At 43.8% G+C, this 23542-nt stretch overlaps 1 protein-coding gene across 4 annotated transcripts in view; it reads left to right on the forward strand.

The window, feature by feature from the left end:
• MARCH3 (membrane associated ring-CH-type finger 3) overlaps nucleotides 1-23542 on the forward strand; it is a 139404-nt gene that overhangs the window by 88849 nt on the left and 27013 nt on the right. For 3 of the 4 annotated variants that reach the window (XM_006764374.2, XM_015564373.1, XM_015564371.1), the window contains 2 exons: nucleotides 13506-13749; nucleotides 16996-17200. In XM_006764374.2, the coding sequence (XP_006764437.1) occupies nucleotides 13562-13749; nucleotides 16996-17200 (393 nt within the window). In that variant the 5' untranslated portion in view covers nucleotides 13506-13561. Of the gene's footprint in view, nucleotides 1-5272; nucleotides 5359-13505; nucleotides 13750-16995; nucleotides 17201-23542 lie in introns of those variants that run through there. The other variant, XM_015564372.1, reaches the window with a different exon arrangement.

Consider the following 23542-nt stretch of genomic DNA (forward strand, 5'->3'; position numbering starts at 1 on the left):
GGCAGGGACCATGCCCTGGACCAGTGATGGCGAACCTATGACACGCGTGTCAGAGGTGACATGAGAACTCATGTTTTTGGTTGATTTTTCTTTGTTAAATGGCATTTAAATATATAAAATAATATCAAAAATATAAATCTTTGTTTTACTATGGTTGCAAATATCAAAAAATTTCTATATGTGACACGGCACCAGATTTAAGTTAGGGTTTTTCAAAATGTTGACACGCCGAGTTCAAAAGGTTTGCCATCACTGCCCTGGACTTACTGTGTGCCCCTTTAAATCACAAATCCAGCTCTCTGTGCTCAAGAAGAAGGATTATTAATGGGGCAAAGGTTTTTTACTTACGTAAAGACAAGTGGTCCTTTAAGAATAATATAAACAACAAAGACAACACAGTCACTATAGGCTAAAACTAAGACACCAGTTCCTTACTCTTAAAAATTGGCAAAGGAAAGAATGAGTCCTGCCTTTTCTGTGCATATTGTATTTGAGGAAAGCCAGATTGCACTGGTTAATGAAAGGAATGTTCTTCACATGAGAATTCCAGCCACTAAATGTGGAAGGGAAATTAGAACTGGGAAAGCATAACTTTGTAGCTCCAAATGAAATAATTGAGTCAAACCACTATCACCGATGGACTTAATGATTGGACCATTAGAAATGTTAATAGGGAGCTTCACAACGGAGAAATCAGGCTGCCTGCCGTCACCCAAACCCACTAAAGGTGGGATGGCCACACATTAGGTGCCTCCTGATGTGATGTAATGAAAAGTACACAATGAATGAAAAGGACACAATGCCACCTATGAGGTATTGTAGCTTAAGAGTTATACTTGAACTTAATCAAACCGATCAATAAGTTTCCAGAAAATACAGGGGCTATAAGAACAAGTTAAATGATACCAAAAGAAGACAAATTATGAAAGTGGCTATTGAGACAGGGCTCATGAGGAACCCTATAAAAGTATATTCAGCAAGACAATGGCATGGGGGGAGTGGGGAGGTGGCTGCGGGCAAGTGAGAGGGACTTCAGAGACAGAACATACAACTCTTGGACCCTATTTGGATCATTTAAACCAACTATAAATGATTTTTCAAGTTGGAGAAATTTGACTACAGTTTGGGTATTAAATGATACCAAGGTATTATTGTTTATTAGGTATGATAATGGCTTTGTGGTTATATAAGAAAGGTCCATGTTTTTAGAAATTTATACTGAAGTATATAGAAGTAAAATGACATAATTTCTGGGACTTGCTTAAAAATCTTAATAGGATTCCGGAGACATGGAAGCATTGAACAGAGTGTGGAATCTCAGAGGGAAGGCGGGGGAGGTAATTAACCAAAGACCTTGTATGCATTTATGCATAACGCATGGACACAGACAATAGGGTGCTGAAGGCCTGTGGGGGAAGGTAGAGGAGGAGGGGCAGGGGAGGGGGCTGACGGGGTCAGTGGGGGTAAAAGGGGACATATGTAATACTTTCAACAACAAAGAATTATTTTTTTAAAAAAATCTTAATAAGATGAGAGAAAGAAAAAGAGAGTGCAAACAAGTGTGGCCAAATTTTGATTATTAGATGGGAATGATGGACTATATGTGGGTTTACTATAGTATTCTCTCTGTTTGAAACGTTTCATTATAAAAATATTAAGGAAAAAAATAACAGTTCTCTCTCAGAGATGATAGTGAAGATCTATTGGAGCTGTGACTAGAAAAAGTCACTTTATCTGGATATTTAAAATTTTATGATTTTTTTCCTTAATTTTTTGATAATATCCTTTTTATTTTAAAAAAATTAACTAGTTTTGTTAGATCTTTTGGGTAGTCACTAGAAACCAGTTTCATTGCCACACATCAAGCAATTGGAGGAGAATTTGTGAAAGCGAATGCTGATCTTAGCTGAAATAACTTGCTTTCTTCAGCATCTGCAGTGGCTGGTCTCCAGGGGCTTATCTGGCTACATGTGTTTTTCACATTTATTAGTGAAATTGGAGATTCAAGAATAAAACACAGTCCGCGGGAACATTGTGTTATTTTGTGACATGCTAGAGAATTTTTAGCCCATAAAGCAAATGAGTGAGCTCTGTGGGGGCATAACTGTTATTTTCACCCTGGAAGGCAGTGAAGACCCATTGTATTTATTAAGCACTTAGATGATAGAAAATTAATAGTGCTGTGAAAATAGAAAAACACACTCACACTATTGCTAATAGAGTAATTTTTAACCACTTACTGGAATTGTAACGTGCTGCCAGAATTAATGTTGTTCTCCTTCCAAAAAAAAATGACAGTGCTCATATTTTAAACTTGTGTGATGGACTCTTTGAATAAGAAAGAAATAGAAAGGGCTTGGTGTCATTTTTCATGCCACAGTTTCCTATTTAATTGCAGTTTCCTATTTAATTGTCATAACCCGGCAGAAATTTAAAAGAAAAAAAAAGTTCAATAAGAATACAAATGTTTAAGCAACTATTAAAAAATATGTTGTATTTTTTTTGTCTGTTTTGAAGGAAAACAACCATCAGACAAAAATTTAAAGGTAGACCTCTGTATAATATTTGGTTGTTTTGTGTTGGATAATAATTTCATTCAGTGTCAATATACAGTTATTTTTGGTTCTATCAAACAGGCAAGACCAGGTGAAGGAACTTCACCCATTGTTTTTGGCAAAGCTAGGCATACAAAGAAATGAATAGACCAGATATTTGATTCAGGACCTTTCTTCTAGGTGGTTGAGGAACTTACGGGAAGTTCTGGTGGGAAGACAGCCTTCTGTGTAAGCTGATGCACTGGGGCATTTCTAGAACACTCAGCTCCCCTGAAGACTGGGGAGAGAGTGGGCTGGATCTCCCACTGAAAACGTCCAGACAAAGCCAACAACACTCCAACAGATGGCAGCCATGTAAGATGAGGGACTGATGCAATTGCCAAAATCAAGATGCACCTTGAGCTGGAACAGGGCCAAAGTCAAGAATTGGGACAGGCAGCCCAAGGAGCAAGTGCAGGAGGGAGGAGTGTGCTTAGAAAAAATATCACCTCGGTGGCACCTTTGAAGGCGTTAGTAGGCACTTTGCATTGAGTAGGTGCTTTGTTTTGAGGTAAGCAGGAAGTAAGAAAGAGGCCTTTCCCCCACCAATTTCATGGTCCGTGTGTGTGTGTGTGTGTCGGAGTAAAGTAATTCCAGGGGGTTGTGTCTGCTTTTTGCCTATGTTTATACAAGACTGTCAAAGCAGATGTCAGCAATTCTGCCTCCAAGGGATTTTTGGCCTGGGAAGATAGAGTAGTAAGGAGGAGTGTGGAGAGGTAGGCTAGGTGAGGGGACCTAGAGGTAGGCTCTGGAAGGGGCCTCTTTCCCCAGCCTGGCCCGGGCTGTTGTGAGATGACTGCTGCCCTACAGTCTTAAGCACAGCGGGTTACCAAGTGCCGTCCACTTGCCAGGCACATACCTACCACAGGCCCTCGGTGTCAGGAGGAAACCAGGCTTAGCGCCAAGTAATTGTTCTACGGGTAAGCTCCAGGTGGCCGTTCAAAGCCAGGACTCCGTGATCTGAAACCAGAGCTGTGTCTCCTCTCCCCTAAAAGCTCCCAAGGGGCTCCTGAATCCCAAACCACAGATGTGAAAAGGCAATGCAGAAGCACCCAGAGACTGACAGGCCTCCAGACCACGTGTGAAAGAACATGAGGTTTGGCAGATTTCAGTAATTGAAACATATGATAGGGAGCCTCGTCTGTAATGCCAACGACAGGGCTGAAAAGCAAAATCCAAAGAGCTTTATACTTTGCTCTGCATTTCCTTAATATTCCTTGGCAAAGTGAGTAACTTTGGTTTTCCTTGCAAGTATATGTAGGGTAACATATGCCCCCAAGTGTCTCTTGGGACATCACAGGCCTGAAAGCACTCCAGAGTGTCCCTACCCCCAGCCTGGTGGGAGGCAGAGCTTGGACACTGCCCTGTAAGAGGGCAAGACTACAGCTTCCTACTTCAACTTCCTAATGAGTGCTCTTGGTGAAATGCAGATAGGGAAAGCCCAAGGAACCCTGGTTTAAGATAAGCCGGCAGCTGGCTTTATTCCAGGGTACGGTCTGAGGTGGGGTTAAGAATTAGCAATTCTGTATTGCTGGTACAGGGTTGTTTGTGCAGAGGAGAGTGAGATACAACTTGGACTGGACCCCAAATCAACTTCCTTAATAGGGGACATTCACTTAAATGCTGGTAGAAAATGTGTCTGAACTCAACCACAAATTAGGAACTTTTGTTCATAGAACATGTTCAGCTCTCATTTGCAGCTGACATGTTTTTCTCCTGTGTCATTAGATACCCTGGTCAGCAGGCCATACCCTCCACACCTTTCCCCGTGCTGGACAGGTAGCTGTTGTCACTGGACACACTAAATATCATTTGAAGAATACACATTTTTTTCTCATCTCCAACTACTATACCATGAACATTTCATTCTATTTTGCCTGTTCTCCTCTGTTTTTTTTTAATTTGACGTTTAAACTTTTCTGATATGCCCGGATTGTTCCCAAGTTCCCAGAACTCATCCGTGCAGCTCCATTCCCCCACCAGCTCCCGGGCTCAGCAGGGCTCCGTGTAGGAGCTAGTTGTTATTTACAAGTGTAATTCAGCTGTCACTGTGTCTTTGAACATACGGTGTTGTTGTGGGATTTTTAATTGCCATTTTCATCTATATAATTAAAATTAAATGAAAAAATGGATAGCTTCCAATATCTGAATTAATTTTATGAGTACTGCTTGAGAGGGAAAAGTATGTGTAAATACAATAATTGTTACTTGATTTGCCTTTAGCAGAACTGGAGATTGTACCTGGCAGAAAAGAAAATATAGTAATTATAAATGGGGGGGGGGGGAGATTAGTCTGATATTTCTGTGACTGAGAATCAGAATTAATGACCTGGATGAAAAGTGATAAATAACTCTAGATATGTTTCAAATAGTACACTGGGAATGTGCTACGGTAATTCTCTACAGATCCAACTTGTCTGGTGCTGGTCTGGATTTTTTTTTTCTTCTCAGAGTTCATCATGGGTGTTTACACATTCCTCAAGAAAGGGCCCTTATCCCAAATCAAAACCTCTGTCATGCTCAGAAACAGGCAGGCATTTCACCTGCCTATTCTGCTCTGTAACAGTGAGCACGTAGCAGAGATAAATGAGACAGTAAAGAGCAGAGTTTGTGTGTGGGTTGTGTTTTTTTGTTGTTGTTTTTTAATTCATTGGGCCAGCCAGTGTTTCACTTGCGGACTCATCAAGCGCCTGACAGTCATGTTTATAAAGATGTGGATGGTCACTTTATTTGAAATGACAAATTCTTCGCTCTACATAATGAGGTCAGTGAAGCATCCAGAAAAGAAATGTATAATTTGGTAGCGTGGGTCTGTAAGCACAGCCCTGCCGCGGCTATTTAAGCTTAATGAAGCAGCTACTTTGCTGCAACACATTCTTAGTGAATAGCCTCCTTGGCGTGTTTTTGAAAACTTAAACGTTGCTGGCAATCATGTCCCGGCAATCTCCTTGGAGAGCCTTTGTGCCCTGTTCTCGGAAGAAATATGCCACTTTTACATGTTAATGGTTTTGGAATTAGTCATTTGCTCCATTTTCATTGGAAAGCAAGGTCGGTATGTGATTTCCTGCCTGCCTTCATTTTCTCTGAACATTCAGAATACTCTCAGTCAGTTCACCAGCCATGCAGAGCACTGTCTGGTTATAACATGCCTGAAAAGCCAAAGAAATGCTCCCTCAAAGAGAATTCCTATTCTCAGAGACTCTTCTTAGAATCCACAGTCTAAAAATCTAACTCAGAGGGGAAATTTCCTGGACAGACCATTATTGCTATTTTTTCCCCATTTCTATCACCAATCGACTTGTATCACCCATTCACTGGTCTCATTAGAGGAGGCCTCGCTCCCTGAGCATGCGAATCCTTGAAGAAGGCTAAGGGATAGTTTAGAAATCCTTTTTGAAGCAGATTTGTTTGTGTAAAAGTAAGGTCAGGCTTCTGAATCCTGGGCCAGTGTTAGTAAAGTACAGCTTTGATGGAGCAGAAAGACATCTCGCCCTTGCATGGTTCTGCAGTTTCATTCCCCCAAATCTAAGGCATCTGATGGTTTTCCCTGAACTAGCAGGACACGATTGCTGGTGTCCTCAAACTCTGCAGTCCCGGGAGGGTCTGGGGAACACTCCAGACCATTTAGTGGCCTATGCCTGGGAAATGTAAAGCAGGACTTGAAATGATGGACTCTATACCACCAGGCATTTCCCAGGAAAACCTAGTAAGTTTTCAAAAAACCTTTTTTAATGGATGAATGAATTAAGAAATAAATTAGCTCCTTTTATTTTCTTCGTTGATCAACTCTGGAGGTGGAGGTGTCACAGGACCCTTCCAGGACATATTGGAAGCTCAGAAACCGCTTCTTAAAATCTCTGGAGTTGGCATTTAGAGTTGCATTTGGAAATACAATCTTGCTCCAGACTGCCAATCCAAGCTTGGGCCTGCTCAGGACACTGCCTGGGCAGCGCATATGACCAGATTAGTTCCAGCTGGCACACAGCCTTCTCATCCTACATCTAAGAGATTAAAGTTTGACTTGGCACTAAAAATACAGTTCTGATAGAAGCAAGCCTGAAAAGGCACTTGAGAGAGGCTTGTGTTTTATTTTCTAGTGTATTTATCACATGCTAGACTAGCTAAGATAATGGTAGCTGCTGTAACAACTACACTAAAGTATCTTAAACCTAATAGCTTTTCATCATATATCTTTTTTGTTTATTTATTTTTTTGTTAATCCTCACCCGAGGATATTTTTCCATTGACTTTTGGAGAGAGTGGAAGGGAGGGAGAGAGAGAGAAACATTGATGTGAGAGACACATCAATTGGTTGCCTCACACACAAGCCCTGACCTGGGCCAGGGATCAAGCCTGCAACAGAGGTATGTGCCCTTGACCAGAATCGAACCTGAGACCCTTTAGCCCAAGGGCCGACACTCTATCCACTGAGCAAAACCAGCTAGGGCCATCATATGTCTTTACTAAACATTTTCATGGAAGAATGAAACGTGTGCTCAGGAATATGAAAAAGACAGGGCTAAGGAAAAGGCGAAGTGGATATGCAAGGAAGAGACTCCCTTTGTGCTCCCCCTCTAAGACAGATGGAGTGACCCATTGGCAGGGCTCAAGTGTGTTCCAAAAGGTGCAGTGTTGCCCTAACCCCGTGTTCAGCAAACTGCGGCTCGTGAGCCACTTGCGGCTCTTTGGCCCCTTGAGTGTGGCTCTTCCTAAGCCTTAGGAGTACCCTAATTAAGTTAATAACAATGTACTTAGTTTAAGTTTAAAAAATTTGGCTCTCAAAAGAAATTTCAATTGTTGTACTGTTGATATTTGGCTCTGTTGACTAATGAGTTTGCCAAGCACTAGCCTAACCGGTTTGGCTCAGTGGATAGAGTGCGGCCTGCGGACTGAAGGGTCCCAGAATCAATTCCAGTCAAGGGCATGTACCTTGGTTGCGGGCACCTCCCCAGTAGAGAGTGTGCAGGAAGCAGCTATTTCTCTCTCATCGATGTTTCTAACTCTCTCCCTCTCCCTTCCTCTCTGTAAAAAATCAATAAAATATTTTTTTTTTAAAAAAAAAAAGGTGCAGTGTTGTAAGAGTCAACCAGCCATGGGGATCAGAAACGAGATGCATCCAGGCCAGAAGAAGAGCGGAAATTAAGCTTAATGTAGTAATAAAATACAGCTTTCTCTGTGTTGGGCTTGTTGCAATTTACAAAGCATGTTCACAAGTATCATGTTATTTTAGGCCTTAGATGAGTGGTTCAGGAAGTATTAGTAACCTATTTTCAAATGTGCAAGAAATCTCAGCAAAGTCTGAGAGACAGAGTGATTTACCCTTGAGAGTAGTGAACCAGGGTGCAGGGTTGGTGTCCTACCTTTAAGAACAGAGCTTTTTGCCCGACTGGCATGGGTTAGTGGTTGGGCGTCAACCTATGAGCCAGTAGGTCATGGTTCGATTCCTATTTAAGGCACATGCCTGGGTTGAGGGTTTGATCTCCATTGGGGGGGTGCAGGAGACAGCCAATCAATGAACCTCTCTCATCACTGATGTTTCTCTCTCTCTCCCCCTCCCCCTTCCTGTCTGGAATCAATAAAAATTAAAAAAAAAAGAAAACAGCCCTAGCCGGTTTGGCTCAGTGGATAGAGCGACAGGCTGCAGATCGACGGGTCCCAGGTTCGATTCCGATTAAGAGCACATACCTTGATTGCAGGCTCCTCCCCAGCCCAGGCTCTGGTTGGGGTGTGTGCAGGAGGCAATCAATCGATGTGTTTCTCTCACATCAATGTTTCTCTCTGTCTTTCCCTCTCTTCCATTCCCCCTAAAAAAAAAAATCAATGAAAAATATATCCTCTAGTGAGGATTAACAACAACAAAAAAAGAACAGCACTTTTTCCCATAACTCTGTGATCCTTATGGAGGGTCCAGGGGCTGCTGAGAAGACGGCTGCACGTCCCTTCCTTTCCCTTCCTTTCCCTTCCCTTCCCTTCCCCCTTGACCTCTGGACACATCCTCATAATGCCAGTCATGTTCCCATGGAAATCACTTACAATGGCAGCCTGTTCAGAAATGCAGCAGCGATTATCTGCAGCCTGGTTGGGTTCTTGCTTTTGTAAAACCTGCACTCTGTCCTTTAAAGGGGTCAAGTTTAACAGGCAGTCCTTTTTGTCTTAACAATTGACACACACACCAAAATACAGAACAAAGAATTGTCTTTGGGGGGGGGCGGGGGGAACGATTGTCTAACCTGGCTTTCATTTATTTAGCCCTCCCTCCTTTTTTATTGTTTCCCTCTCATCTACCTTTTTCCACTGTGTGCTGCTGAATTTGGCCAGTGCCAAACTATGTTTTATTCTCAGCCTGAGTAAGAAATTATCAAGGTGTAAAATCTCACCAACAAAGGTCCCATCCTACCTGTGCAATTTGAAGTTTCAAGTTTATATAGACACTACTCCCTCCCAGCATGTTTTTGTCCTAAGAAATCCCAGAGAGCAGAATTCTTGGGTAGACAAGAAAGACATTTTCTCACAAGAGCAGCAGTAGTGATAAGAAAGTGGTCAAATGGTGCTTGAAATTTTGCACAAAGATCCGTGAGAGACCAGGCGCTGGGCTACAAACCCCCAGCTCAGCTCTTTTTAGCATCCAGGCAATAGCCTGCTGTTTTCCCAGGTGGCTCTGAATGAGACAGGGGAATGCAGGGGCCATTTGTCACTGCCCCACGTGCAATAGTCATGCCAGTTGGTACATGCAGCCTGCAGGGCCCACTCCTGCCCATGTCTGGATCGAGGCCACTGGGCTTCCTTTTGATGGAGATGGGAGAGAACATGTCCCCTTCTATGCTCCTCCACCTGAGCCAATGATTAGATTCACTCCTTTGGGGCTGGAACCAATTCAGCCCTCCCGACCATGATCAAAGGTGCCCATGCTCTGTGTGATTCCTTCCACTCCATTTTCAACTGAAGAAACAGAGTGTTTTGTTTTGTTTTGTTTTGTTTTGTTTTTGTGGGGGAGGTGGGGGTAGAGGGATTGAGCAAAAAAGAGAGAGAAAAGACAGCTTTTTTAGAAGTGTGGAGAGTCAATATGCCAGTCTTAGAATCTCAAGGTTATACTGGTCAATGGATGTGCTGGTGTGCCCTTCAATGCACGCTGGACTGGAGTCTCGCTTCAGCCAGGTCCTAAGTTGGGCTCAGGGTTCTGCAGAGATGCACAAGGAAAGAGTCAGGGCTTGCTTGCGGGAGAAGGCAAAGTAGGGGAGCCTTGTGTTCCTTTTTGCCCAACTCAGTGCCTGGCGCCCACTGTGAATGGAATAAACTGATGAGATAAATAGCTGATAACAGCCCTGATGCCTTTGAGAAGAGAAGTGAACTGAAGTACATCATCCAGAAGTCAAATTACAGATATAAAATAAGATTAAAGGAAACACTGCTTTCTAGAATTGTTTTAAGGGTATTTCATTGCAAAATGAGGTTATGCATTTAGAACTACTTCCTTTGATGAGGACGTAGTCTAGGTTATAAGTAAATGAACTTGGAGACATTGTGCGCCTGAGAGACCTAAGAACTGACAGCCCTGGTCTCATGGTCTCACTCTGTGCATCCCTCCTCCTCCTTCTTCCAATTCCATCCAGTGTAGGGAGGACGCATTTGGCTCTCTGAGTTGGAATTATGCAAAACCCCAAAATAGACGCTCAAAGTGCACCCAGACATAATGATTCCATGCGGCAAGAAGGTCACTGTGTCTGCTTTTCCTGCCAAGACACCCCTGGCTCTTAATCTATGGCTGCCTTGTGAAGCAAGAGAGCTGTGCCAGGAAGTTACACTCTGTGACTGTGAGGCATCATGAGAATTTAAAATCATGTCAATGGGGTTTTATAAGGGCAAGTCAAGGGAGTAGGATTAGACATAGTTTTAGAAGACAGTCTTTGAACATCCTTTTTTTCTGTGGCCTGAGAGCTACCATAACTCAGTTAAAATAAAATAAAAACCACACTATCTGGCCCCAGCTGCAAATCCACTCCAACCTGCCAATTCTGCCAAAAATTAAAAAGACAGCCACCCAAAAAGTGTACTGTGATTATCTGAGTGGTAAGGTTATGAGTTAGTTTTATTGTTTTCTTGGTGCTTTTCTGTATTTTCCATAGCATATACTTCCTGGTTTTCTGATGCTAAAAAAAAAAAAAAAAGCAACAACTCCTATTTAAAAAGCAAACTATACTAGCTGATTGTTTAGGTATGTTCCTTGAATGCTCTGTAAGTACCTGGTGGTTGAGAAGCCCACCAGAGTCATGACAATGGCAGCCCTGCCTCTTCCCCCACCTCAGGACTCAGAATAGAGTTGGTGTTCACAGCCCTGTCAAGGTTCCAAAAGGCTCCTGGAGAGGCCAGACCGCAGACCCTGAGAGGACTCATGGCAGCCAAGGAGCACAGGAAAGGGCACGTGCTGAGCCAGACACCTCCGCAACAAGGAAGGGATTCCATTCCCATCCGTTGTCTTTGGTGGTCAGGCCTGCTTGACACGTGCTTGTTGGAGGGACAGTGTCAGCTCAGTTCATCTGGAAACACTACATTCTCATCCTAAGAATGTCCAGTTGGTGCACATTTTTTTAGAAATTGGGAAGATCCTATTTTCCAGACTTGTAGGAATCAAGTAAAGTATAATAAGTAGAGACATATATCTAGGAGCAAACAACCTTTTCAAGAATTTCAAAAATTCTCTTAGGGTTCGGGTGGGGGGAGATTCATTTAGACCTGGGGCCTTGACCATTCAGGCTGGTTATTGACCATGAACTCCATCTGCCAACCAACCCTGCCTCTGTCTAGGTTGTGTCAGGCTCAGAAACTTGAGGGGAACAGGCTGAGCAGAAATGGCCTGTATGGACTAAGAAACTATGTCATCTCACCCTTAGACATAAATAATTCCACTAGAAAGCCCTCTATTTCTTACACATAACGTGAGATTTAATATTGAATGTAGTGGGGTTCCTCACTCCAGTGGGCCTCGCTGCCTTGAACTTGAGGTCAAATTCAAGCCCATGCCACACAGATCAGAAACAGAATTCCTAGCAGTTTGCATGATAGACTATGTGTCAGGGAGCTAAGGCTGTCATTAAGAATGGATTATTATTGTGGGTTTTGTTTTTGTTTTTGTTTTTTTGGTTAATCCTCACTCGAGGATATTTTTCCATTGATTTTTAGAGTGGAAGGGAGAGGGAGAGACAGAAACATCAATGTGAGAGAGACATATTGATTGGTTGCCTCCTACACGCACCCTGACTAGGGCTGGGGAACCTGTAACTTAGGTATGTGCCCTTGACCGGAATCTAACCCAGGACTCTTCAGTCTGTGGGCTGTTGCTCTATCCACTGAGCCAAACTGGCTAGGGCAAGAATGGATTATTTTTAATAGGCAGTAGAGATCTCACTTATCCGTTTCTTCCATACTCCTATGTGTTCCTTTATGACAATGCAGTGTCCATAGATTTTAGGTAGTACATAAATAAACAAAACTCAATACTAGTGTATTTATTGTAATGTCTATTAGGAAAAAAATGTAATAAGATCATCCAACTAGTCATTTTATTAATAACTTTACTGGGGAAGTGCCCGTAACTTAGGTATGTGCCCTTGACTGGAATCTAACCCGGGACTCTTCAGTCTGTAGGCCGATGCTCTATCCACTGAGCCAAACCGGTTTCGGCAAGAATGGATTATTTTTAATAGGCAGTAGAGATCTCACTTATCCGTTTCTTCCATACTCCTATGTGTTCCTTTATGACAATGCAGTGTCCATAGATTTTAGGTAGTACATAAATAAACAAAACTCAATACTAGTGTATTTATTGTAATGTCTATTAGGAAAAAAATGTAATAAGATCATCCAACTAGTCATTTTATTAATAACTTTACTTCAGACTAAAGAAAATAGGTTAAGTTTTTAAGGGAGGTTAATTTTCAAGACATAAGTAGATAATCCTATATAATAAAACCCTAATATGCAAATCAACTGAACAGAACGACCAGTTGCTATGATGTGCACTGACCACCAGGGGACAAGATGCTCAACGCAGGAGCTGGCCCCTGGTGGCCATTTGTGCTCCCACAGGGCCAGCTCACGGCTGGCAAGCACAGCGGCAGTGGCGGGAGCCTCTCCTGCCTCCGCTGCAGGCAGGTGGTAAGGAGCGAGGGGTCCAGGACTGTGAGAGCCCAGACTGTGAAAGGGATGTCTGGCTGCCGACAGGGATCGGGCCTAAGCCAGCAGGTGGACATACCCCGAGGGGTCCTGGAAGGCTCAGGCCAGGCTGAGTGACCCCCCCCCCCCCAGTGCATGATTTTCATGCACGGGGCCTCTAGTTGTATTATAAGCAAAGATATAGCAAAAGTCAGAATGGTTGTACATTAATTGAATGATTCATGTTTGGCAAATATTGTCCTACAAGATGTTAGTTGGCCAGATTTTTTTTAATTTTTTTCTTTTTCTCTCTCTTTTTATTAATCTTAGTATCTCAGAATGAAACTGCATGGGGAATAAATTGCTTCCAAGAATAAAATAGTTGCAATCAGTAATAATGATTCTAGTAATTTTTAGAGTGTCAACAAAGACTTATTGCTTCTCTGGTGCAGAGCGGGAGAGCTGCTTATCTTCGCTTCCGATCTGGCTTTGGAGCCATCATTCCCTCCTCTCTCCCAGAGCAGGGATCCTAATGTTTATGTACGCTGACATGCTTGCTGTCTTGTTCAGAGCCACCTCCACTGTTTCTTGTGACTTCTGTGTGTGTGCGCGTGCATATTAAATGGTAACAAGATAATGAGCCACGTCTAGGCTACCCCTGTTATTTATATTAAATAATGACACGATGATGTTGGTAGCCTGTAATTCTCCATTTCCTATTAACCACCCTGCCCAAGTAAACTGTTTTCTGATCTCTCTTAGATGGAAATCCTGTATGAATGCGGAAGCCATTAGCAGAGTAATTGCTGTCTGTTACCATGACAACCAGCCGCTGCAGTCACCTGCCAGAAGTGCTGCCAGACTGCACCAGCTCAACTGTGCCCCTGGTGAAGACTGTGGAGGATTGTGGCAGCCTAGTGAATGGGCAGCCGCAGTATGTCATGCAAGTTTCGGCCAAGGACGGGCAGCTGCTATCAACAGTAGTACGGACTCTTGCCACCCAGAGGTAGTACCACAATTAACATTAAAATAAATGAACGTGTAATTGATCCGAAGGACTCTGTCAGATGGGGAAAAAAGGGAATGTAATTAGTGCTCAGGTCTTTGTGTCAGGTGAAAGGTGGTAGGGGAGAGGGTGGGGGAGGGGAGACTACACAAGTTCTGTTTCTATAGCAATAGGGTATAAGCTAAAATTCACGAATTTCGCTTAAAGACACACTTGCAGAGAGCCGGGCAGACAGAGTCCCTTGCTTTACATTTATTTTGACATTACAACAGTAATTACACTCATTGTCTCCAGGCAATGACAAAGATAACCCTATGTTAGAATAGAATGAAGGAGGCACTGATTTCAGGTGACTGGGCCAAAGTAATTGGATTTGTGGGCAAAACCTTTGAAGTGCTACTCCTGGTGTGCATGCCAATCAGCACTGCCTGATAGGAGCACTTACCAGGGCCACTTCCTGGGCATGTCTCTTCTCTGACACATCCCCCTTGGGGACCTCTTCTATTGCTCCCTCCTTTGCTCCTCATGGGCCCCCCATGATCCTTCATACACACCCTGCCCTATGAAGTTTACTATTGTTAAAACCCCCACACTTGTCTCCCCTGAGTGATGAACCAAAGCAAAGCTAAAGGCTTTCAACAGCCCAGAAATGGCTTATTCAGGCCAATACTTTGTCCCTGGAGGTCTCTTCTTGTGCTGTTACTGCCCAGTGACAGATTGACAGCTACAGGCTGCCTGGCCAATAAGTACACCCTGGCTTCTCCAGCTTTCTTTCAAAATAGGTAAGTGGGACCTTGACCTATGGATGTAACATGTATATCCGCACTGGACTTGCCTCCTGATATCAGCGCTGACTCTTTTAACCCTGAAATGTGGGTCTGTCACTCACACCTGGACCACATACCTTGGTCTGAGCAATTTAGCCAACCCCTCCAATGTAGATACAGGTCCACAGATCTGAGCATGTGCCTGCAGCACTACCACTGGGCCACTGCCACATTTTCTATTGCCTTCAGCCTGGACGTGGTGTCCACCAGACATGGACTCACACATCCATGCATGTCATAAACATTGTCCATGTACTTTCAATTTGTGCTGCTATGGCAAAGGGAAGTCATGGAGGGGAAGGAAGTCAATATATATTTTTCTACCTCTTGAGAAGCTTCTACACAATTGTTAGGACTCAGAATACAATGAGGCAGTGAGCATCACTGCTCATCTGTGAACTGAGACAGATAGCTGATGTGTACCTGTCACCCTTGCAGGCATCAAACACTTCGGTTGATTGGGAACAACAGGCTACAGCAGTAAAATGAGACTTGTGAGCCCCAGTGTGTGTATGTGCATGTGGAGGGGGGGGGATTTTTATGTGTTCCCCATCATGTAGTAATGTAAATGAGAAGTGGCTCATGCAAGTGGCTCAATGTGAATGAAGGAGGCCGTTGATAAAGAAGGAGAAAAAGTCAACTCTCTAAACTTTATTGTCCTGCCCCTGAGCATGAGTGAGTCTTTTGGGCAAGTGAGAAGGCAGTCCTTTTCTCTTTTAATCCCCTTTCAGCCTTCACTCATTCCCAGGATCATCCCTGGAAAGGCCTGTCGGAAATGGCAGTGTGTCTATGACTGTTCCCATTTGGACCAAAGATGGTGTCAGAGAGTGGTGGCCATGAGCCTGGGCCACTCTCATCTTTTGGGGACAAGAAGAGGCAGGGGAGAACGGGTAAAGAGCTTGGCCCTCAGATTGGCACATACAATGATGACATACTTTAAAATCTAGTGCCCAATAAAGGTGAGTTTGAGCAATATAAAAACATGTCGATCAGAAAGAGATAGTCCTCTTAGTGGATACGGGACACCGTATCCACTGAGAAGTGAGGTCATCTTTGCTTGACCCCTCCAATGGCTGCTAGTTTATGGCCGTTATTTGATTTCCATGACCTGAATTTTTCTACGAGTGAAAACAGCATTAACTCAGCATTTACTATATGCTGGTCCCAATTCTAAGCTTCTCATCTGGATTATCTTTTCTCATCCTCAAAATCACCATATGAGGAAGGCACCACTCTCTGTACCCATTTTAGAGATGAGGAAACTGAAGTACAGAGAGATGATGTTACTTGTCCAAAGCTAGCCAGCTGGTAAGTAGCAAGCTGGTGTTCGAGCCCAGGCCACTAGATGCCAGAGCCTGCCTCACGAACCACTATATCAGGTGCCTCCACAAAACATGCAGGGGTAAGTCATATATAATGGGCTTCCTGAGTACATACTCTACCTACACATTTCAAAGAAGCACTTAGAATCAGCCTGGAATAGTTTTATAGGGAACAGAAGAAAAAAAGAAAACATGCAGGGGTGATTTTTTTAAAAATTAAAGGCAGAGCTCTAGACAGAGGCCACCTCGGTAAAAGGTGTCCTCTCATTACTCGCTTTCAGCTTAGTGTCCTTAACATCCCAGAGAGCATCCTACGAAAGCCCTGCTACTCAGCTTTGTGCTGTGGCTCAGACCGCCCTTCTGTGTGGCGGTTTGGGGTTGACAGCCAGCTCACTCCCCTCTTCTCAGCCTCACACCCATTGAAAGCAGAAATGAAAGGAACCTCTGGGTATTCAAGTGTCCTGGCCAGGTTTTAAAAACACAGATTGTCCAGAAATTACAATTGGTATCATTTCAAAGCAATTTCTGTCCTTAATGGCGAGGGATGGTTTTTATTTTTTAATTGGTGTTTGCCTGGATTACATCTATACCCAAGACAAAAATAGCATGCTGCTTGTTTTTACTCGTTTTTGGCCCTGGGCCACTCCCCATTTCTTTGTATTGGCAAAAGTAGATGCTCGAGGACCGTGGCACTGGCCCCACTGCCAAGTACAAGTGTAGATATAGGGTTTGGTTTGGTTTTGTTTTTTGTTAATCCTTACCCATTTCTTTCTAAAGAGAATGGGAGGGAGGGGGAGAAACAGAGAAACATTGATGTGAGAGAAACACGTCGATTGGTTGTTTTCCGTACACCCCGGATCAAGCCTGCAACCAAGATATGTGCCCTTGACTAGAATCGAACCCGGAGCCCTTCAGTCCTCAGGCTGACGCTCTATCCACTGAGCCAAACCAACTAGGGTTAGATCTGGGGTTTTAAAGCAGTTGTCTTTTCTGAGCAGCTGCCACTGGGGAAGGGGGAAGGACACAGAGCCAGAGGACCATCCGCGTGGCAGTGGTTTCTAGCCCAGTGACCAGTAGGTGCCCCTCCTCTCTTGCAGTCCCTTCAATGACCGGCCGATGTGCAGGATCTGCCACGAGGGCAGCAGCCAAGAGGACTTGCTCTCTCCATGTGAATGTACGGGGACCTTGGGGACAATTCATCGGAGCTGCCTAGAGCACTGGCTGTCATCCTCAAACACCAGCTACTGTGAACTCTGCCACTTCAGGTTTGCAGTCGAGCGCAAACCCAGGCCGTTAGTGGAGGTCAGTAATTGGGGCACGTCCCGAAAACTTAGCTCTAATGAGCAAATGATGTCTGCTTTTATGCCCAGATCACAAACCCTGGGCAGCTTCACTGAAGCACGGAAATAGCTTTGCGTGAGAGTGTGTGTGAGAGTGTGTGCGTGCATAGGTGACACAGACGGAGGGAACTCACTAGCTCATTCAGGAGCAGCAGTAGAAAGTTGACCTCCCTGAGGTGGAGACAGGAGAAGCAACCAATCAATGGGTGTATTCTGAAAGGTCTTTATGAAAAAGTATTGCTGCATAGTGGTTTGAATAGTTCCGTGACCTATGTAAGTTACTTCACCTCTTGGAAGTGCTATGAGGATTAAATGAGTTAACGTTTATAAAGCACTTAGAAGAATACTGGGTATACAAGTGTTTGAATTTTTTTTTCAATCTCTCCCAGGAAATTTATACAAGTTTTTTTCAATTAATAACCTAGTATTAGAATCTCTTTTCTTAAAAAGTAGTGGTATCAAGCCAGCGGTTAAAATGGTGGGACATTCTCTTTTATGTTTTAGGAGCCACATGATTCTTCTTTAGGCCAAGGGTCTGGTCTTGTATGAGCTGGGGGAATTGGAAAATATCATTGGACTAATTTTTCCCTCTCTCCTATCCTCGATTTCTACCAGCCAATTAAAAATTGGATCTTGGCAACAATAAATATTCTAATACATTATGAAAGAGACCCAAGACAATGTCCCTATAATCCAGACATGCTAGTAACCTTCTCCTTACTCTAACAGCTGGCCCAGCACAACTTTGGCATTAAACTAAAGCTGGAAATCAAGAAGCCCTTCTGGAGGACTATTTAAAACAGTGTGTTAGCGCCTTGGCACTCAAGGCTCTGGAGAGCTCTGCATTTGTGTTCTCTTGGGTTTGACCTTGAAATTTTAATCAGGACCTTGTAACTGAGGCCTGTTTTAGCTATGGCTTGCTTGCCAAATGGCACAAATTTATTTGACTTGCCCCAATAAACTCTATGCTTTTTTTTAAGACTCTGGATCAAGTGACCTCTTAATTTAGCCATCTTGCTGCTTGACAACCCCTCTCAGAAATTCATATTTATAGCATGCCCATCAGGGATTTGGCCCTCTGCCACATTCACTGGGATTTACATGTCAGAACTTCTCTGCAGACGGGGGAATATAATTAAATAATAAACAAAGGACATGAAGATTTCTCAAGGCCAATGGCAAAATTTAAAAAGAAGCCTATTTCCTCTCTCTAGAAACTTAGGAACTTCCCCAAGTTGATATGGCAGCTTCCCCAGGCAAGCTGGCTCCCCACAGTAAGAAAACCCTGCTTCAGTGGGCTGCATCCAATGGCCTTCTTTACTAGTACCTCCCAGTAAAGAAAACTTTGCTTTTGCTTGAGAAAAACCCCAGGGTATTGTGGGTGATATAAACAAAGGAGTGTGTGTGTGTGTGTGTGTGTGTGTGTACACATGCACACAATTTAGTTTTCTCATATTACACCCGTGTTGTATCACCCAGGGAACCCACTGACTCCCAGAGAAGGAAACCTATCCACACACAGATGTCTGTCGGGACACATACAGACTCCAGAATCTTAGGCAACTGTCATTAAATGAGGAAACAAGGCAAATGACCTTGAGAATGTGTGAGGTGCTCTTCAAGATTTAGGGCTTCGCCTACAAAAACTTCACCCAAACGGTCTCGGGTGGTGAAATTTTCATTGCACAAATGGAATGTGACGTTTTTCAGAGTTAACGATGATTGAACAAGTTGAAAGTGAAAGGCAGACCTTCTCAAGCCGGGGGAGGCTGGCCGTTTGATCATCCCATGGCGAGATGAACTTGCTGTTTGACCACAGCAATAAAAAGAAGTTGTCTTTGGTTTCTCAGCTGGAGGACAAATGAGAACCAGGTGCAGGGAGATTTTTAAACAGATGACATTACTGACTTTCCCCCTCACCAAAGAAAGGGTTTATCATAGTGACCATTGCTTCTCAGTACGTTTACCTCCAGATAAACATGAATCTGTTAAGTAAATCATCAAAACCTACCGATTTGGGTGAAGCATTAGAGGTTGTTACTTTGTTTCTCATTTTCACTCTTTTAATTGCTTTAATCATTACTTTATTTACCAGCCAGGTCTGCCTTCTCATTAAAGCAAGAAAATTCCATAACATTTAATTTTAAAATCGATGTGGTAATAACAGCTCCTGTTGCCAGAGGAAGCAGTTGGAAAAGTCGTTTATAAATGTTATTTGTCAGCACCCAGACGTTAACATTGGTCGGAATTACTTTAACACCTCAGACTCCCTCTCTTCAGTAACTCAGTCCTCACTCAACATAGCCCTTTATCCCCCCTTTTTTTGTTCTTTTTTAAATTGAATTTATTGGGGTGACATTGATTAATACAATTATACAGGTTTCAGATGTACAATTTTATAGTATATTATCTGTATATTGTATTGTGTGTTCACCACCCCAAGTCAAGCCTCCTTCCATCACCATTTATCCCCCTTCCCCCCACCTACCTCCCGCACCGACCCTGTCCCTTGATCCTCTTTAACACCACTATTCCAAAGACACTTCTCCTTCACTTCCTTTCCTGAACTCTCTGCAGCCAGCAGTTGGAAGTTCATTTTTAACAGACTGGGAACCTGGTACCTAAACATGGGCTGCTACATAGAGTCTTTCCTCTCCCTCCCCACAAAAGAATGAGTTTCTATTCATAATAGGGAATCAATGAGTTGGTTTTTATTGTTATTGTTATGGTTATTGTTGTTAATCCTCACCCGAGGATACTTTTCCATTGATTTTTAGAGGGAGTAGAAGGGGAGAGACAGAGAGAGAAACAACTATGTGAGAGAGACACATCAATTGGTTGCCTCCCACATGTACGCTGACTGGGGCTGGGAGTCGACCAGAACTGAACACAGGACACTTCAGTCCATGGGCCAAGGCTCTGCCTACTGAGCCAGACCAGCTAGGGCAATGGGCTGGTTTTTATTAGCATGTCCAAACTGAGCATCACCTCCCCACTTTACCACTGACCGTCTGGGTGGGGTGGCTCAGTGTCTCTGAGCTGAAGTATGAAGGAAGATGAGCTAGGAGCTCTCCCTGATATCCTTGGTCTCTGGAAGACTTTATAAGGCTCTATAAGGCTGAAGGTCCAAGGCTATAGGTCTTCTGAGGAAAAAAAAAATTCGCTCCGCACTTAAAAGACTACCTTGTATGCCCTGGCCCATGTTGCTCAATGGTTATAGTGCCCCGTGCACCAAAGGGTTTTGGGTTCGATTCCCAGTCAAGGGCACATACCTGGGTTGCAGGTTCAATCTGCAGCCCCCAGTCGGGGTGTCGAGGTGTAGGTGGAAGGCAACCAATTGTGTCTCTCTCACATCAATGTTCTTTTATCTTTCTCACTCTCTCTCGCTCACTCTCTCTCTCTCTCTCTCTCCCCCTCCTTCCCTCCCTCCCTTCCATGGTTTCTAAAAGTCAATGAAAAAACATCCTCGGGTAGGAATTAACAAACAAAAAAAGGATACTTTGTGTGGTATATAATTTATACTTTAAGATGATTGTGTGTACATGTTTGTGTGAGTGTGTGTCTAGTTACCTGCCTACCTACATGGCCAGACTACATCTTTTCAGTCTCTTTTGGTAAATTCATTGCCCTAAATATTTTCTTGTTGTTAAATAAGCCAGTATAACAAGAGCTAGTTTCAACCCAAGAGCTACATCTGGATCATCTGGTTTTCTCTAGACATGGGTAAATGTCCTATACAGTCCAGCTGATATAAATCTCATAAGGTCTGCATCCAATCAGGTAAAGCTTGGAAGGAAAACATTCAAACTGTACATAGCAAGAAGGAAGAGCAGGTATAACCCGTGTGTTTCCTCTCTGCACAGCTGGCACAGCTAGCATGCCTCTCGTGAAGGCTACATATTTTCTGTTGGTGATGTGTCAATTTGTGAGATGAATTATCCCCAAGAATAATGACCTGGTAGAAGGCAGTCAACAGACATCCACCAACCATAAAAGGATTCCCTGAATGACCAGCCTGGGCGGTTTTATAGTCTCCTTCCTGCTCATTTTCAGTTTTCCTCATTTCTCTGAGTTGAACTCTGATACCATTCCTTTATAAGGGTAAAATAGAGCAAACCAATAAAAATACCATGGCTTGTTTCCCAAAGTCGTGTGCCTTGACTCCAGCCTGCGGCCGTGATTGCACATCTGACTGAGCAGGTTGCCAAGGAAGTCCATCTTCCTATGTGCAAATAGCGTGCTTGCAACATCAGTTTCTGGTGATGGGAGTAACTGCTTTTCCTAAGACGTGTATCAGTAACACCCAGCCTTGCCCGGCAAACGCTTGAAGTCATAGATCAGCGCCACAAGGTCGTGATTAAAATGAAACAGCCAGGAAGTGGTGGAAATCTGGAGGAAAGGCTTCCCAGGACCTGTCCTTCCTCCAATCAGGGAGACGCGGTGATTGTTCACAGGCGGAGTGATTAGGTTTTCGTATTTCTGTTTCCTTGACGCAAACCCCGCTGACTGATAAGAATTGTATGAACAATTTAAAAGCTGTTCCCTGTGAATCAGAGGTTTAGCTGAATTGAAAGGGAGTGTTTTCACACACATCAGTTACTCAGAATAATGGGATGTAAAGCTAGGGAGATGAGGATGGGGGATTTTTTTCAAATGCTTTATTTATGATTATTTTTGTAAGTCACGGGAGGAAGCTGGTCCTAAAGCGTGCCCTGGATTCAGTGTAATCTCCAGCAACACAGCAGGGAGCAGAGTTAACTGCTATGGAGAAGTCACTTTGTGCCTTGGCACTTGCTAGTTAATACATTTCAGACTTCACTTAAACCTTCCTGATATGTATATATCAGACTCAGGTGGTGACATTGCTCGACTCTTATGGTAGTGGGTTTGGGGTTTTTTTTAGTTAATATATTCATTTAAGTAAAAATGTGAGCTTGTGGTTTCAGAGTATTTCTTTTCATAAGCAAGCCCTCGTACCATTGGGGTAATTAGGAAATGACAGTATACGGGGTGTAAACTGATTCAAGGCGATTCCCAGGCATGAGGACCACCTATTCCATTCCTTGAAGGAAGGCGGGCACTTCACAGCATGTGACAGCAACCAAGAAGCACATGCTCATTATATAAATGGATGGAGAACCTCCCCTCCCCCAGTTGCAAGCCATAGATCGTATTCTTGGCCTATGGTTGTAAATCAAAGAAACCAACCCCTTGCCCTTACAGTTTAAGACAGACTCCGTTGGACAAGGGCTTTTATACAATACAAACTAGCAACACTGCTTTGAGCAACACAGCAATGTGGTGATTCTGACAGTCCTTTCTCCCACGCAGTCATCAGTCTTCCCTCCAGTTGTAAGGAAAGGCAGGTGGCAGGAGCCCCTCACAGTGCAGCGCCTGGCAGGCCTGAGAGAAGTGTGGAGTGGGTGGGGCGATCCGGCCAAATCAGAAAGATTCATGCCCAGCTAGTATGTGTCAAGCTTTCGGGAACATAAGCACTGTGCAGGCAAACACTTCACCACAGTCGGGGCGCGGGGAGGGGGGTTAGAGGGATCCTATTACCCATTTGGTAGATGAAGAAACAAGTTTAAAGTGGTGATGTTAGGTCAAGATCCCTCAGTGAGAAAGTAAGAGGGTCTCTTGGTCCTGCATTCAGGCCTCTCTGTCCACTCCATGCTGTGTTCTGGAGGAATGAAATGAAAGACAAGGCCACACCCAGCATCTGTGAAATGGAACGTGGGAGGGACTTAGTTGAGTGCACAAGGAGTTCCCACTTCCGTTCTCGTGTCCACCACAGAATGAGCTCCCGGGCGGGCTGGCACATGTTCTTCCTGCTCTGCCACCATGTTTAGTAGGCCCCTCCTTTCCAGCTCCAAGTACCTGAGGCCACTCTCCTACCCCATCCAGGTGAGGCTAAGGCCTCACAAAGCAGAAAAAGGCGCTAGAGCATGAAGGACAAAGGAAATGCCAAGTACCGGAAGAGAGTGTGTGAGGGACTTTGTGTCTATTGTATGGGCAACAGAACAAAGGTCCTCCCACTGAGTGAAACCTTTGCCAGTGACTTTCCCAAGCAGGGCTAACATCACGACTGAGCTGCTGGTCTAGAACTGCAATACAGACAGACACCCTGGGATAGCCACAGGGAGCCTGGTTCCATCCTGGCCCCATGACCTGCACTGAGAACCTGGACAAGGCATTTCTCTTCTCTTTGCATCAGCTTCCTCACCATTGAATAAAGCAAACCTCACAAACGTGACTTCATTCATGCACACAGGTGTGCTCTCTTGAAAAAAAAATTTTTTTAAAG

This window comes from Myotis davidii, unplaced genomic scaffold (assembly GCF_000327345.1).
Source record: "Myotis davidii unplaced genomic scaffold, ASM32734v1 scaffold159, whole genome shotgun sequence".
Classification (NCBI taxonomy): Eukaryota; Metazoa; Chordata; class Mammalia; order Chiroptera; family Vespertilionidae; genus Myotis; species Myotis davidii.